General features: G+C 35.1%; 1 protein-coding gene across 1 annotated transcript in view; it reads right to left on the reverse strand.

The window, feature by feature from the left end:
- LRP1B (LDL receptor related protein 1B) overlaps nt 1-18,732 on the reverse strand; it is a 1,793,119-nt gene that overhangs the window by 42,753 nt on the left and 1,731,634 nt on the right. Inside the window, exons 85-86 of the mRNA XM_070360639.1 lie at nt 10,979-11,153; nt 6,127-6,231 (exon numbers count right to left, since the gene is read on the reverse strand). Coding sequence (XP_070216740.1) covers nt 6,127-6,231; nt 10,979-11,153 — 280 coding nt within the window. The remainder of the gene's footprint in view (nt 1-6,126; nt 6,232-10,978; nt 11,154-18,732) is intronic.

Below are 18,732 nucleotides of genomic sequence, written 5' to 3' on the forward strand. Positions count from 1 at the left end.
ATTCTTGGCCTCCATAACTGGATTAGTCAATTCATATAATAAATGTCTCTCTCTCCATGTACATATACATCAATATATAACATATGTAACGTATGATATATATTTATTCATTTTTTCTGGTAAACCCTGAATATTTAATTTTTCTCTTAAAAAAACTCAGTTATGTCTAAGTCAACTAATATTTACTACATATATACAAAGGGTAATCTTAACTTGAGATCAATGAGGTGAGAAGATTGAAGTGGAAAAAGGCATGAGAGAAATTTTGTGAGCTATGTAAGCAAAGACATTTAGGTTGGAATGGTCCCATGGCTGTGTGGCAAGGTTGTTATATGCATCTGCGTCTGCAGTGATAGAGGCAGGGTGGCTACTAGAGGGTGAAATGTGCTGTGGGTGTTTCTGGGAAATAGTCCTGTGGCGGCTGGTCTATGCTTTAAAAATAACTTCCTTGGATCACCCACATCAGAAAAAAAAAAAAAAAAGAAAAAGAAAAAAATAAATAAATAACTTCAAGTCAATATAAATAAAAGTCTGATCCTAGGGAGAAATTTAAGAAGAAGGAAAACATAGTTAACTTGCTATTGAGTTCACAGAATTAATAATTTCTACATCTCACAGGAAAATTTGTTTAACAATACATTGCTTTCAAAATAATACCTATTCATTTTTTTAAAAATTGGCTTTAACATTGCTCAATATATCTACTTTAATTAATGTCAACAGTCTCTCCAAATAAACCTTAAAAAAAGCATTAGGTTTTCATTTTTTTCCTAGGCTTTTCTTTGGGGTTTTCTTTTTCTTCACACATAGTAATAAGTGAAAATAGCCATTAAGAGACAAAAGTGAAGGCTTTCAAAGAACAAATCTATTTCTTAAATTGAAAGATAAGGTAATAAAATTTCTATGTATAAAAAACTGTCAACCTCATAGATCTGAATGCTTTATAAATTTTCCAGAAAAGTATAACTTCTGTACAATTAAAAGCTTTCCTTCTACAAATAATAATAATAATGTAGCACCAATAAAACCACCATCTTACCTCTTTAAGCAATTTCTGTTTCCTGTAAAGGCTTTTAAGTGAAATAATACATACTGGCTTTTCATTAAAGATATATGACCACTACCAATTGAAATCTGAAACTAAAATCTGTGCTTCCAAAAATTTCCTCTTATGAGGAAACTCAACCACTAGAAAGATGTCTGGAAGGCTTAATATTGTCTTAGATGGAGAATTTTTATATGAGCACAGACACTTTATACTAAATTTATTTTTGTTTATTTATATTTTAGTACCAAATGAATTATAAATACTTCAGTGTAACTAGGAAATTTTCCATATTCTACAAATTTCACCTCTAGGAAAAATGAGTATAAAATCTGAATAATCTATCCTTCATAGTTCCTTAACAATAGGCTTTAATAAATAGTGAAAGATCTTCTTGAATAGTTACATTTTATTTGTCATAAAAATATTTTCCCTTAGATCCCCCTTCCCCTTGAAATTACCATGTTTTTCGTTCATTTAATACACTGTCAAGGATTCAGAAAGGAAACTACATTTTTTTTCTATTCTCTTTCCTTTCACTTTCCCATTTATAGTCTGTTTTCAACCAAATAGCACTTGCAAAACATCTCTCATAATGACCATCTACTTGCAAAATTCAATAAATCACATAGAATTCTTACCCTCTTTGAAGTGTCTGGAGTTGATATTCTTGGACACCCTCCGTTCCTTTAACTTGGAGGTACCTACTCTTTGACAAGCTCTCTCCATATTCTATTTCTTCTCATTTACATTTGTTGATTCTTCCATAACACAGAATAAAACACTGATGTCTCCTAGAATTCCATCCTTAATCCTCCAGTCTTCTTTCTATAAACCCACTCTTATATCATGCATAAAATATACCTCACAATCCGGCCCACAAACCTCTCATTAGTATTCTCCCCCTACCCATTATACCATATTGCTGTGTTCTAATCTCAACAACCTTCACTTTTTATTTGCAGACCTACTCTCTGACTGTGCTATTCCTCTTTCAAGAAAGGTTTTCAGCCATTTCCCCCCATAAAATTACTAAACATTTTTTCAAAATACTGTTAAAATATCACTTCATCTGTTAAGCCGTTCTCTCTCCCACTAGTCATCATTAACTGATCTCTGTTCAGCTGTTTTTCCACAAACCTTCAGTCATATGTCTTTTATAACAATTGTCAAATGGTATTTTAACTTTTGAAAATCCATTCATCTACCCAAAATGAATTTCATGTTCTTCAAAAATAAAAACCTTATTGGAGTTAATCAGCACAAAGAAAGCAGTACAGAATAAGAGTTTTAACCAGGGCATGGACTTTAGAACCAATGAGGTGTTTACTAATCCAGTTTTAGCTGTTATTAATTCTTCTAATTTTACACAGGGTCTCACTCATCATAGGTTATCAATACATATTTGTTGAATGGATTAATGAATGAATAACAGAATATCATCTCTTCTATGCTTCTTTTCATGGCTTAAGTAGTTTGAGGAATTCAGTAAGCATTATTTGTACCATCAAAATAAATTTTAAGGTGTAGAAAATCACAACACAGACAAAATTTCAACTAAGTCCAAAGCAGATAAAAATGAAGATACACAAATGTGTAACCTCTCCAATTAACATATATTTCCTGGCTGAGTTTATCAGAAGCTGATTATATCTTAAAAGGTCCAGTGTCTCTGATGATACATAGGAAGAGTGAAAAGTGAAGGAGAACGTTAAAATGGGCTATTATGCCCACAAGAGATATTTACTCTGGTGTTGATACAAGGCATTCGCTAGATAGGTAATTTCCTGAGACCTATTGATGGAGCAGGGGTGCTGAAAGGTCATGTACACTTTGCCTGAAAATTGTGAGAAAGGGACAAGACATACAAAGACTGGGCCGCAAAGCAGGTATTGCCTGGGTCCTTAAAATGAAGTATTATAAGTACATAGACCAATGTTTGGCCAAGGATCTCCCTGGATTTTCTAACTCTGAACTATCCACGGATCCACCATTTTTCACCTGAAATGTTGCCCCCACCACCAACCTTTTGGTGTGGGATCCCTGCAGCTGAACTCCAGGGCTTTCTTCCACATGCCACTAAGTTACTTTTAACAGCAAACTCCTCAGCTCTGCCTCAGATCACTTTGGCTACACATTCTTTTCAGCAGCCTATGGAATCCTCTAACTTTGGCAAAAATCAGGTTCCAGTGGCACTAGGGTAAAGAATCCATCTGTCGATGCAGGAGACAAAGGGGATACAGGTTCGATTCCTGGGTCAGGAGGATCCCCTGGAGTAGGAAATGGCACCCCACTCCAATATTCTTGCCTGGAAAATCTTGAGGACAGAGGAGACTGGCGGCTATAGTCCACAGGGTCGCAAAAGTCAGTCTACAGACCACAGAGTCAGACAGGACTGAGCGACTGAGCACAATTTATGTTTCTGCTTTATCTCCTCATCCCCTCCCCAATTCTACAGTTACCTTTCATTCTAGCTGTATTAATCCACTCATAGTTCCCTAGAGTGGCCACTAAGTCTCACATCCTTGTCTCTCTTTATGTTAATTTTTATTTTCAGGATGTTTTTCCCAACCTCTCTCAACCACCTGAACTACGTGGACAACAGGAGGTTGCCCTCTCTGTAAAGCCTTCCATGTATTCCTATCTCCCATTCTAAACAAATTGCATGCCCTGTTAAAACTCCACTGCCCTCTTTTTTTTTTTTTCCCTCTGTTCTCACCTACACTATCATAGGTTAATTAGTTTCCTATGAATTTCTAAACCACCAATTAGTGGGCTGTTTGATGTTCAGGATAAATTTCATTCACTTTCATTTGCCTAAGATTTAGCACACTTTCAGGGTCTTATCAACATTTGCTGAATAAGTGGAGGAACTTAGGTGGAGGCAGGACCGAGGTAATACTAAAAAGGTATCTCCTCTCTGTCTTCAGTTGTACAAGGCACTAAACCTGAGTATGAATGAAAAAGTGAATCACTTTTTTTCATGGAGGTTTATATAGACTAATATTTAAAGGGATATTTCTGATTGCATTTTATGTAGGAATGAATATTTGTTTAACACATTCAAATATCTTCCAGAAAAAGAAAAAATATTTTCCTATATGATTATTTTAATCACTTCCCATTTTTTTCAATTATTGTGTAAAAAAAGACATTTACTTGAATAACAAAATGGATGACTATGAAAAAAATTATAGAGTTTTGAAAATGAGACATCTGAATTTTAATACCATTGTGCCTTAAAACTACCACTAAGTACTCTGCTGCTGCTGCTAAGTCACTTCAGTAGTGTCCAACTCTGTGCGACCCCATAGATGGCAACCCACCAAGCTCCCCCGTCCCTGGGATTCTCCAGGTAAGAACACTGGAGTGGGTTGCCATTTCCTTCTCCAATGCATGAAAGTGAAGTCAATCAGTTGTGTCCGACTCTTCATGACCCCATGGTCTGCAGCCTACCAGGCTCCTCCACCCATAGGATTTTCCAGGCAAGAGTACTAGAGTGGGTTGCCATTGCTTTCTCCTCTGAGACACTGCCATATGCTGTTATTGGGGGTTGCCAATCAGGACTTCTGTTTACATGGGATACTAAGGAGGATGTCAGATATGGTTCATCTCTAAAGCTCAATGCAAGATGCAAAAATAACTTGCATTGTTATAAGGTTCATAGTTACCCAAAATGCGGCCCTGAAATTTCTCAGAGGAAATGAATGTATTTGTTAAGAACCAAAACAATGTACGTCATCTGTACTTGAAATAAAAAGTTACTAAATAAAAGCCACTTTTCAAAATATAGCATCTAGTATAGTAATAGAGTCTAGAAATACCTGCTCTGTCCTTGTCTAATTAAAAGCCACTATTCTAGCAAATATATTTTTATGAGACAGTTCCACAAGTATTTTCATTCCCTCCATTATTTTTCTAGACACTAGCTGACCACGGTGCATACATGAGCAAAGCAAAGGTTAAGTATGTATGACACAGATGAGCCCCAAGATTAAGTATACACTGTGAAATGCATGTGGATGTTCATGATTTAAACCAACGGACTGCGGCCTGAAATGATGTCACACAAAGCTTAGCGGTGAATGGAAGGTTAAACCTACTTGCATCTCGGCTCATTAAACGCAGTTAAAGTGCAAATCCCCTCATTCTGACAGTAGTGATCACAAGGGTTCTCTTTCTGGTCACAGCGCTGACTTTTAAACCCCAGAGAGCATCTGCAGAATTTCAGTAAAATACAGCTAAATCAAGTGTCTGACTTTTTTTTCCAAATATATTTCAAATTTATTTCATACAGAGATATTAATAGTAACATATTAACACAGTTTTTCTTAGGTATGCTCACTTCTTTCTCATACACACTCATCACAGTCTACTCTTGACAGTGAGGGGAACAGAATGCAGATGTGAATCCTATGTGGGCATCATCCTTCTGGTTAAGCAGTGATAAATTCAAAATAGAAGTCACATAAGCTGAATAGTCTTATTTCAAGTTTTCCACTCTGGATAATCAAGTGTTTGAAAGAAAAAATGTTAAGTTCCAGATTTTCTCAGGAGTAGAGAATCTATAATACTTTCCAAAGATTTAGAAACCCAGATTCAATGTAATGTATTTCAAAAGAGACAAGGGCTTAATAGGTTTACATAATACAACACTCTAAATCTGACACAAATATCAAATAATACTATACTTTTGAAAAGACACCTTATGTACTTGGAAAAGAGTGGCCCTAAGTACCAAAGCATTTATAAATATGATTATGTCTGGGTTTCACATATCTAAATAAGATCAATTAAAGTAGAAGCATTTTTACAGGCATTTCCAAGTTCAAAGATCTCTAAATCTTTGAAATAGGTATGATGCTAAGGAGTGAATGATCTCTTCTTTATGAAATCAATAGCAAATTAATGAAGGGGAAAGTTCTGTAGTACATGAACCAATGAGGAACAATATTTGATCAAAGATGTTCATGAAACATTCATTTAAAATGTTACCCCAAGAATGGAGAACAATAGAGCAGAGATTCCATGCACATCTAAAGTCATATCATAAAATGCCCACAGCATTATAAAATACTCACAAACACACAGGTACATTTGTCTCTGGGTCCAGCTGGCACGTGCCACCATTGTAACAGTAACCATCACATAGCTGGCAGCTAGAGGCAATCTTTCCATTAGTGCAGCTGCAGCAACAGAGAAAAAAAAACCCTCATTGTTATTGGCATTATTATTGTTGAAAGCTCACACAAATTCTCTATAGATTAGGATATTCATCATAGAAGAGTAATGAAGCAGCTGGCTAAAAGGTTTACAGAAAGACTTGCTGGAGGCAAAGATTTTTTTTTTTTTAATAGAATGATGACATAAAATTTTTCTTTTGGTAATTTTCAAATTTTCAACCCGTTTTTTTTTTTTTTTTTTTTTTACTATAAAACATATTATAGTTAGATACAGGTGTGAAAAATATACTCTAGGATCTGTCATTTACACTTTAGGGAGATATCAGTATCTTATTTCCTTTTCATGCTACTTGAATTTGGTGACTTTTTTTGTTATTTATAAACCACATTATCAAATACTCTGGAAGCAAATGCTTCAGCTATCCCTTCTAAACTGAAAAGTTTGGTCCAAAGAACTATTATGAGTTTCAGACTCCACATTGTGCCTGAATGTATATAACTATCCTGTAGTCACTTTACACCACTGTTTATCCCTGAATATGTACTGTAATTAATGTCAAACTCTATTTATGCTAAAGGAAAAAAGGTAAAAATTCATTGCAAAAATAAACAGTAATGTTATAGGAACAATATGCAATATGGCAACAAAGTAATGAGGTATGCTTTCTTGGAAACATTTTGGAAATGATTCTAATTTACAGTACATTGCCTGTCTGAGATAAGAATAAAAAACTGTGCCTACTGCTACATGGAAAAGAAAAAGTATAACAATAGAAAAAGTACAGAAATTTCTCACTTGTCATGTTGCATTTTTAAATAAATACTATTAGATTGGACATTGAAAATTGTTGGGGGAACAGAGTAAAGTGCATTGACATTCCAAATTATTGAGGAAACCTCTTCCATGAGAAGTATGGAAGTAACAGCCTTGGCTAACAGATCATGTCAATACTCTGGTTATGAGACGATGTTAGCACCAATTGCTATGAAGTAATCAATGGTATCACAATAAATCTGGACATAACCTCAATAAAGAAATCAGGCTGAAATATCATTGACTGATCACTTTGCTTCTCTCCATGACAGACACCTACTGCAGCACATCTATCAAAGGGTAATGCCCAGTGATGGGTTGAGTGCTTAGCTGCTCAGTCACATTCTACTCTTTGCGACTCCGTGGACTGTAGCACGCCAGTCTCCTCTGTTCATGGGGATTCTCTAGGCAAGAATACTGGAGAGGGTTGCCATGCCTTCTTCCAGGGATTTTCCCAACCCAGGGATCGAACCCAGGTCTCCTGCATTGCAGGCAGATTCTTTATTGTCTGAGCCACAAGACAAGCCCAAGAACACTGGAATGGGTAGCCTATCCCTTCTCCAGGAGATCTTTCCGACCCAAGGAATCGAACAGGGTTCTCTTGCATTGCAGGCCAATTCTTTACCAGCTGAGCTACCAGGGAAGCCCAATGATAGGTTAGATATTTGCAATAATTGATTGACTATCTTACAGTTTATTTATTATTTGCATATTTATTTGACCTAGTGTAGGTGGTAGGGTTGCTGGAAATATACTGAACTGCTTATACTTTCCCAGGAATTTGATTTAAATATTTTTTAAAAAGAACATGGATTTAAATATCACAGTTCTTTTCAAGATGAACAGAAGCAGTAAGTCAATTATGTTCTAGATGGGAAGTGGAGATATGTGAAAGTGGAAACAAATGTGGGGAAGAAGGCAATGGTTAAAGTTTCAAAGATTTAACAAAGAGTATCACATTCTTTATGATTTATACAGGCATTTGAATATGGAAGCAAAGTGAGGCAAGTACATATTTAATGGCATTGGTGTCTGATATGTTAAATGGAGCTGGGAGACTTTTCCTTGCTCTCCATGCCCAGCCTCCTTGAAAATCAAAGAACAGAAAGTTATAGTTTCATGTTCAATCAAAGGGACAACATCAAAGAGAAAAATTAGCTCATTATACATTAAAGAATTTTCCACAAAAAGATAACTATATACCAAACATGATAATTTAAAAGAGAAAATATTCTGTTTATTGATTGCATTTAAACTTCTGCTTCCAAGAATTGTAAAAGATGTTTCCCTGTTCTCCTTCTGAAGGTTTTCTTTGAATCCTAAACTTAAGACAGAATTTTGTAGATAATTCAAATGTGAAATATAAGCTATCCAAATCATTGTAGGACATCAAATAGTACAGCTTATGTTTTAATGTAGTTTTCATTATAATTTAATTTCTTAGAATGTTATATGCATGCACCCATGCACGCACAATTTGTAATTAGCAGTTGTCCATTAATCAGAAAGAATTCTCATAACAATTTGACATCGGAGTGGTATAATTTAGGTTATTCAAAATTATGATCAAGCATTTCTTCATCAGTATTTACTAAGGAAGAGAGAAAAAATACACAATTAGTTCTAAAGATTATACTCATATTTGACAGAGTATCTATTTTCTACTGTAGTTGACAGCTTGTAGGCTTGGCATTAGGAACACATCAGTATTTGGAATCACAAATACACATGCAGCTTGAATTTTTCTCATTTAAATAAAAAGTTTAACTCAGTTGTGATTTTTAGTATCAGTTCTTTACCCATGAAATAGAAATCCCAACATTGCTATAAGCTTTATTTAATGCTAACATGAAAAGTATCATAGAAATAAAAACAAACTTATCTAATGTTTCAAGATACACAAGGAGTCGTTTTTGTATTGTCATGTTCATATGTTGTTATAGCCTATCTGGTAAATCAAATAATATACTCCTATTTTTAAACTTTCACTATCTACTCACTGCTACTGCTGCTGCTGCTGCCAAGTCGCTTCAGTCGTGTCCGACTCTGTGCGACCCCATAGACGGCAGCCCACTAGGCTCCTCTGTCCCTGGGATTCTCTAGGCAAGAATACTGGAGTGGGTTGCCATTTCCTTCTCCAACTCACTGCTAGCAACTGTTATTTATCCATTCTTACAAATAGTTCTCCAAAAAGATATTTAAGTCAGGAACTGTAATGTGGAACCTCAAAAGTATATTCAGGTTATGCGTTCCAGTGTTTCTAACTTGGTTAAGCCAATATTTTCTGTACAGTAGGCAATAGTGAGGGTCCTAAGAATCCAACCCTTCCTTCCTCACATGGAACTGACCTATGTGACGGAAACAGTATGTGTCAATGCGTGTGCTTCTCCAAGATAAACTGGGTTGGAAACTATGCCTCTCAGCCTTTCTTACACGATAGTCTACAATTTCCTGGGTGAATGAAATGGGGTTGTAAAGAAGATTCTACAGGGCATTCCTGACATGGTACACTAGACATAAAGAAAGATGTATGCTCACTAACTGAAATCAAGTTCTGCCATGCTCAAGTTTCATCACAAAGAACTGATGAATTTAATGAGCAAACATGATTTTGATAGTTTATATAAAAATGTATTTTACTTTTATGTACTTATCAAAGGCATGTATTATAATTAGTCATATTTTTCAATGACTTTAGTTGAAAAATAATGTACTTTCCAATGACCCAATTTGAAGGCTTGAGTAAATGTCATTTATAATGATAACAAACCATACATTGATTAATTCTAAAATGAGAGTAAATAAAAAAGAAAAAAATGATGATGTCTGTAATAAAATTTTATTGGACCTTGTTTGTCAGAGTAACATAACTCAGGGCTGGCACCCTCACAGAGGCTGTCTTGGTGGAAGCTGTGGCATGAACATTTGAAGGTGTGTTTTTCTATCACATATTCTCATTTATTATAGTCCTAGGGCAAATGATTGCAGAAGGAAATGGCAACCCACTCCAGTATTCTTGCCTGGAGAATCCCATGTATAGAGGAGCCTGGTGGGCTACAGTCCATGGGGTCAAAAAGAGGAGGACATGACTGAGTGACTAACACACACACAGAGGGCAAATGACAGAGCCCAGTCATTTATAAGCCCTTCTTTTAAAAGGTTGTGAAAAGAAGTTCAGAGTGAGAATTGATCTCTAACCTCTGTGGCATAAATCTGTTTCATGACAGAAACTGAATGCCACTCTTTAGCTGCAAAGTTCTGTCTTCCATTCACTTATTCTCAAAGCCAAAGAGCAAAGGCAGTGTTACAAAAATGTAATTGGATGTCTTAATTGTAGTGGCTTCCTAGGAAGCATCATTTCTTCTACTTATTTTCAACCATAATTTTCAAAGTCAGATAAAAAAATTAAATTTTGTTTCCATTCGACAGGTCTTTTGTTCCTTTCCCAGAGGATCACTTTGTAAAATCAGAAAGGCAAATACTCATTGCTGATAATAATGATGAGACAAAAGTCCAAGCTATTCTAATTTAGAAGTATTACATAAGCTTTTTGAAGGTATGTTGCATTTCACTTGTGCTTGCTTGCTATTAGGAATATTCTATACAGGGAATGATCTGACCACATTATTTCATGATAAGTGTTCATGTTTCCCAGAAGTACGTTAACACTTTTTGAATAAATTTTGGTTTAATCAAAATGAATTGAACTCTCTTTGTAGGAAAAAAAAAAAGAAAGAGATAATGAAACACTTGCCATATTGAATTTCTGATTCATGTTTATGTTTGATGGAGAACAACAAAATTCTGTACAGCAATTATCCTCCAATTAAAAAATTAATTAAAAAACAATAATTTATAATGTTCTCATTTTTTGCCAGAATGTTATGTCCTTTTGGGTTCAAATGCTTTTATAAATTAAGTTAGCTCTCTACTTACTTGCAAGATATATCTTCACTGTCTTTATTTATAATGCAATGTCCCCCATGGCACCTTATACATTTGTCAATTTCACACTTTGATCCTTCATAGCGTATTGGACAGACACATTCCACACTTCCATCATCTCCAATGGTACAGGATTCAGAATTCACACAGTAGTGATGACACACATCTAGAAAGAATGAACAGTATAGAAATAAAATTGTGTTACAAAGTATTTTTCTTTATTTTTTTTTCCCACACTGTGGAATTTCTACAATCAGGGGTTGAACCCACATTCCTTGCACGGGAAGCGTAGAGTCTGGACCACCATGGAAATCCTACAAGATATTTTTTCCTGAGTCACAATAAATGTTACCATTTTACTTAATATTTTAAAATGGTCAATGGATAAGTGGATTAATTTACAAGAGCAACTTGTAATTGCATGTAACCAGATTTCTTTAAGAATACCATTGATTCCTCTTTTTGCCTGAGTTTGCCATCATTTCATCTTGCTAAGAGTTATATTGATATACTATATCGATATAAATTGTATTGATATATTATATTGACATAATAGATGTAATATTAGTTATATTGATATAATACTAATTGACAAACTCTATTAGTCCTGAATTTTAAAATTTAAGTTCTCAAGTTTCCTCAGCTTTCCTTCTAAGAAGCAATATTTCTGTTATTCTGGAATGAACATAAATCCTCAAGATTTCTTTAGATGTCATCTATCTCTGTTCCTCCTTACATCTCTTTTCATCTGAAGAACAGAGTAAGTATGGGACTCTTAACTCCTTCGATAGCCTTTGGTGGAGTGGAAATACGCCTCTCTCTACATGAGCCAGGAGACCCAGATTCAATACCAGGGTAAGGAAGATCCCCTGGAGGAGGATGACAACCCACTCCAGTACTCTTGCCTGGAGAATCCTATGGACAGAGGAGCCTGGTGGGCTACAGTCCATGGGGTCAGCAAAAGTCAGACACGACTTAGAGACTAAACCATCACCACCACCACATGAGCCAGAACAGCCAGTATTTCCAAACACCTGAGCAGGTAAGCAGATAGAAGTTGTGCCTCTCATGGAGCCCCAGTAGAAACGTGGACCGGAAGACTAACAGATCCACATGGGTAGAAAGTGATAACAGAAGTCTAGGCCATTTCCTTCTCCCAGGTGAGAACCTGGAGTCTCATCAGTCAGAGGGAAAACCTCCATGCAGTCTGAACCCTTTGCTTTGTAAAATGTTTCCTACTGAGCACTTCAGACAATTTTCTCAACTACAAAGGAAGACTTCTTCAGATATTTCCATATCTCTTGAACATCAGTAATAAAAAGACCATTTAATAAGAACAACATTGACTTTGCAATTAGACGTTTTGCCTCAGTCTTCTGAAAAACAAACAAGTCTATATGTATATTGACACATCATTATTTTTTAATTTACCACATTCACAATATTGAAATTTATAGTATTAATACAAGTAATCTTAAGCAGAAGAACTTACTGAATTGATCACAGACCTAGTGTTTGAAGTTGCAATTTCCTTATAGTTATCTAATTGTGAAGCAATATTAAGTGTGATTAGATGATGTAAAAATCACAATTTATAAACTTTAATCTGCTATAAGATGATTGTTGTGGGTAAAAAAAGTTAAAACATAATTTATAACTTTCATGCTTGTATATTTATCTAGCCTTTTATTAAATCAGACAGAAATTAAATTTATTGACAGGCTTGCTTCATATTTATGGAAATTTATTTCAAGCATTCTTATGCTTGCTGTTGCATTATGCCAAGTACCCTCATTGAGATTCAAAGCTTAAGTTTATTACTAAGGGTCTTGGCTATGTTTAAGAAAAGAAGCACTTTCAAAGGGTGAGAGACTTAAAGATCTAAAAATTAAGTCAGTGTTAATGTCTGTCCATTATGATGTCTATTTGTAGTTGTTCTAGGCTTGGCAGGTAGATAATGCACACAACACAAATTCTGTTTGTTTTTTTTTTAATATTTGTGAAGAATGTATTAACAGTAGCCTATATAATCATCTAATACCATCTGCTATGCAGAAATCTCTAAAGAGCAATTTTCCTTAGTCAGTTTGCTAGATACAACTTATCGACAGAGAACTCTTTTAATATTGTCTCTAATTGCTTTAATTTCATCCATTGGTCCTGGTTCATTTTTTCTGATGGGATATAGAAAACAGCTGATGTATCTTTCCAAGATCTTCATATTATGAGGTTTTTTTCACAATGGATAATTCATCAGAATCATGTAGGTGACTGACTTGCAAATGCAGATTCCAGTTTCTTTTCCTTTCATCCACTACCCCCACTCCTGAATTCCAAATTCTAGATCAGATTTGAGGCCTGGGTGAAACCCATCAGATCAGATGAGTAAACAGAATTTGGAAACTAGGGAATGTAAGAAATCTGAAAATAATTTTACTGAGTAGCAAGTTGTCTAAGTTGTAAATAGATTTGATTTGATTGAAATAGCTTATTTCTTGACTAACTTTGGGAGCCCTAATTAAAATGTAATTTTAACCTAAAATTTTGAACCACGTTGTTTTTAAAATCACTTCATTGAGAAGACCTAAGAAGCTAGGAAAAGTTGAGTTAACATCCTGAGGGTTGATGATTGCCTTATACCATACTGTAGCAAGTAACAGTCTGCTTACACTTATCTTGCATGTATTTAGCACTTTAAGGTGCTAAAGGCCAAAGTTAAAAACTTACCTACAATTTACTAATTAAAAGTAATTGTGGATAATAAATTAAATCTGGTTTAGACTGAGAACATAAAGATGTGAGAATATACGGAACTTATTAGTATTCAAGGAAATACAAATTAATACATCAAAGAAATACCTTTGCACTTCCACCAAATTGATGACTAAAGGCAAAACTCTCATAGCGCTAGTAGTGGGAATATAAATTGGTTCAATTGATACGGGAAATAATTGACAGTATCAATTATACTAAATTTGAGCGGTTCCCTTGTGGTTCAGTGGTCAAGAATCTGCCTGCCAAGTAAGAGTCACAGGTTTGATCCCTGGGTTGGGCAGATCCCCTGGAGAAGGAAATGGCCACCTGTATTCTTGCCTGGGAAATCCCATAGACAGAGGAGCCTGGCAGGTTACAGTCCATGGGGTCGCAAAGAGTCAGACACAACTTAGCAACTAAACAACAATTAAATTTGAGCATGCTGTGTGTGCGCTGTGTTCAGTTGCCTCTGACTCAGTTGCCATGCCCTCCTCCAGGGAATCTTTCCCAACCCAGGGATTGAACCCCCGTCTCCTGCTTTTCAGGTGGATTCTTTACTGCTGAGCCACCAGGGAAGCCCCAAATTTGAACATACCCACACTTTATGACCTAGCCTTTTTACTCTTAATATACTGTATATGCAAGAGAAAAGCACGTACGAGTGCACAAAACATGTCCATAATATGCCCAAAAACCTTTTTAGAAATAGGAAAAAGCTAAAAAATAATCTAAATATCCATTATAAGAAGAATATATGGAAATAGATAAATGAAAAATGAAAACATTAGTTATAAGCAACAACATGCAAGAATCTCACAAAAATAATAATGAGGAAAAAAATGGACAGGAAATACACATAGTATGGTTTTATTTATGTAAAGTTCAAAAGGCAAAACTAATCTGTGGTTTTAAGTATCAAAAAGGAGTTATTTTGAAGAGAAAGAAAGGGATAGTGATGAAGAACACCAGGGAGCACTTGAGATAATAATAATGTCATTCTTGACCTGAACGTTGGTTTACACTGATGTGTACACCTGGAGATAATTTATTGAATTGGATACTTGTGATTTTAAACATTTCTATGTATATTATGCTTCCACAGAAAGATTTCTTTTTAAATCTAATGGCATATAAGCTACAATAAGAATATTTTATAAATTCTGATTAGTTTGCTAACTAGGCTAATAGATTTTCTCTTTAAGGATAATATTTTTAAAAGGAATTCATAGTTTGTTTTTTATGTTTTAAAGGAAACTCTCCATTCTCTAATGTTTTTAAAATATTTTGAAGCACGTCAGCTGCACATTATTCAATGCTCTGACTGGCCTCATGGCCTAAAAATGTAACCTAAAGAATGTAAAAAAAAAAAAAAATGTTTGCTTAAGATAAAATTGTAAACAGGTGTTAGAATATACAGTTAAATAAGTACAAATTGCATACTGTTAAGCCATGCCACGTTTTCCCTCTAAAAAAGGCAGAAATAATTTTAGACTCAGAACCCTTTCTCTACGGATATTCAAATGGAAGACATTTCATTTTTTCCCAGTTTGTGTGTTTAGCACTCTAGGCAAAATTGAAGTTTAAGGACAGAGATTTGCTCACTATATTCTAGCCCGGCCAGAGTTGCTTCCTAATATCTTCCTATGAAAGCTTTCTATCTCCCATTATTAAGCTTAGGATGTGGAGCATGTAGAAGATGTTGAATTACATGTCTGCTGGATTGTTTTCTGCCTCTGTTAGCACTGTAGGGTCCAACACTTTGAATGTACATTCTCTCCCCTTTCTTCCTTCCTCTTTCACTCTTCCTTGTGTTCTCCCCTTCTTCGAACCTCTCTTTTTCTTTCTTCCTTCCTCCCTCCCATTCTCTCTTTCTCCCTCCCTTCCTTTCTCTCTCTCTTAAAGTCTTCCCTGTTTACTCAACTCCAACTCCAGATTTCTGAATACAGGAGAAAGTAGACCTTACTTGATAGGAGACTTCAGCAAGTCGTATTTAAATTATCACACAAGCATTGGGTGCTTGTAAGTTGGAAGTCAAAATAATTCCTTCAAAAACTCTGTTATTTCAAGTTTAATCATAACATGATATATGTAAGCCCAGGAAATAGTTTAAAACATCTGATGGTGCTCTCTATTTCCAAATTGGGTGACTCAACCAAAGTTCATGTTCTTGGTAATTGTCTCAATATCATGATAGGAATGCATAATAGGTCATAGGAAAGCTACATAATTTGTCATTCTCTTTTCAGTCATAATCCACTTTGAATTACAAGCATCTGTGTAAAGCTTGCAGAAATATATGTTGTATTTTTATCAGTGTCCTATCTCTGAAAGTGAAAGTCAGTGAAAGTCGCTCAGTTTTGTCCAACTTTTTGCCTCCCCATGGACTATACAGCCCATGGAATTCTCCAGGCCAGAATACTGGAGTGGGTAGCCATTCCCTTCTCCAGGGCATCTTCCTGACCCAGGGAGCAAACTCAGGTCTCCCGCATTTCAGGTGGATTCTTGACCAGCTGAGCCACAAGGGAAGCCCAAGAATATTGGAATGTGTAGTCTATCCCTTCTCCAAGGGATCTTCCCAACCCAGGAATCAAACTGGGGTCTCCTACATTGCGGGTGGATTCTTTATTAGCTGAACTAATAACAATGACTAGGAAGCCCATATCTCTATATACTCTCAAATAATTACTACATGGTGTTCAGTCACTCATTTGTGTCCAACTCTTTGTGCCCCCATGGACTGTAGACTTCGAAGTTTCTCTGTCCATGGGATTTCCTGGGCAAGAATACTAGAGTGTGTTGCCATTTCCTCCTCCAGGGGATCTTCCCGATGCAGGGATCAACCCCTGTCTCTTGTGTCCTGTGCATTAGCAGGCAGATTCCTTACCACTGGCACCACTCATATTTAAATTCTATCTCTTCAGTTATTTGTTTGCTAAAAGGAATACTTCTTTAGCACTTCCCAATCCAGCAGAAATTTAACAAAGTATAAAGAAGAATATTATATGAGAAGGCTCCTATGGTATGCAATTGTTCATTTTAGTTCTAAAGAGTCTTCCTTGATAAGCTCAGAAACAGAGAGAAGTTAAACTGTAACTGGAAAAACATTTTTTTTTAATCCCAGAGCACTGAAATTGCTTACCTTATACAGCTAACCACTTTAAACATTAAAAATACTTTAAAAACACTTTGAAAGTAATCTTTTTATAAGATAGATACTCATTTTCTTAACTAAAATATATTAGTATTTGTATTAATGATTCATTTATCATTCTGCCAATTATTTATTACAGAAGTTTCGTAGCCTTCCCCATTTTTTTTTATATTTCAGTTTTAAGTGAAATGTTACTGATTATGAATCAGTAGACAAATCTAAATAAAAAGCTTAATTCCTCCCAAAGAATAAAAGAGTTGGGAATGTTGGTAGTTGGTTCACACAAAGGGATCGTCTTCTAGTTTCTGACACATAGACACACATGCACTCACACACACACACACATATACTTTGCTTACAAAAACAAACATCTTTTATTCCTTCGAATTTTGTGTTTAGCTTAATAGTGATTGGAACTGAGAGAAAGTAAAAAAAAAAAAGTGTGATAAACTAAAAGAAGAAAGGTTCAAAGAAAATACAGCTGACAAGAGACATTTTGTTCAAGGGGATAAAATAGGGAAGGAACTGAAGATTAAAGGTTGAAGATAAGAGTCTACTCAGATTGGCCTTTATGTATTTAACAGCAGCAGTCTGGAATTTATGGAAAGCAAAGCATGTGGGACAATATAATTGATTTAATTTTGAACACCATGTTGATAAAATGGAAGTGGTGATGTGTAATTGATTATTTACTGAGGACATGTATGTGACTAAGTGTATGTTGAGAGTTGTGAGAAAAATCCAGAAATACAAGACAGGACACTAGCTCTCAGAGATCTGACAACCCAACTGTGAGGTTACAACAGGAATTAAAAAGCCACTAAGACTGATCTGAATAATGTCTACTGTGGCAACAGCCTACATAAATTACTGCCAATGAAATCTTCCTTAGTTTGGAACATTCCAGCTCATAAGTTTTGATCATTTTACTGACCTGAATGGCATAGCAATTGAGATTTCTGCATATAGTAAGAAGGGGAAATAATGAAATGTAATTAATCTGTGCTAAGAAAGTAGAGATTACCATGAAATTATACAATAGCACTTTATATTCACAATATAAAAATTGTTATAACCTCTGTAGGATAATTATACTAAGAAGTGCATTGTAGCACCAAACACAATCATGCAATCTAAAGGACAACGGTGGATATACAATTACAGAGTATTCACATGGTAATTAGGTAGATAGTAACTGAAGGATAAGAGAATGGCTATTTTCTGCAATAGAAATGGAATAATTTTCAAGGGAGATCATTATTGCAGTCTTTCTCTTTTTCTCTTTCCTTTTTAAGCAACCAGAAACATGAGATACTTCTTCCTTTAATACTTTTACAATATCTTAATAGACTGCATAAAATATATGCATATGTGAGTATATATACAGGTTTATGAATATTCAAGGAGAGCCAGATGCCTCTAAAATTTCTAGCTGCATTTAACTTCTTTCCCAAATATTTCTTTCTATTGGAAAGTAATTGCCAAAACCATTTAGCTATTAACTCATATTTGCACCTGGGCTATTCACATTGTAATAGTTAGTGAAGTGTGAAATTTATTTAAAGAGAGGAAAACCAAATCAAAATATATCACCTAAACAGGAGCTGAAGATACTCAATAAGAATAATGGGGAATCTGGAGAGTCTTTAATTGGTAATACAGGATGGCTATACAGGGGAGACTAAATTATACAACGTATGTACATCAATTGTCTTACATCACTGAATTTTTATCTGACCTTTCAAAAAGTGTTCTGTGAATTGGCTTTAAGATTCATAATTTAAATAAGTATTTGATAATTTAGGACCATACACATTCACATACACATAATAAATTAAAA

This window comes from Bos mutus, chromosome 2, assembly GCF_027580195.1.
Source record: "Bos mutus isolate GX-2022 chromosome 2, NWIPB_WYAK_1.1, whole genome shotgun sequence".
Taxonomy (NCBI): Eukaryota; Metazoa; Chordata; class Mammalia; order Artiodactyla; family Bovidae; genus Bos; species Bos mutus.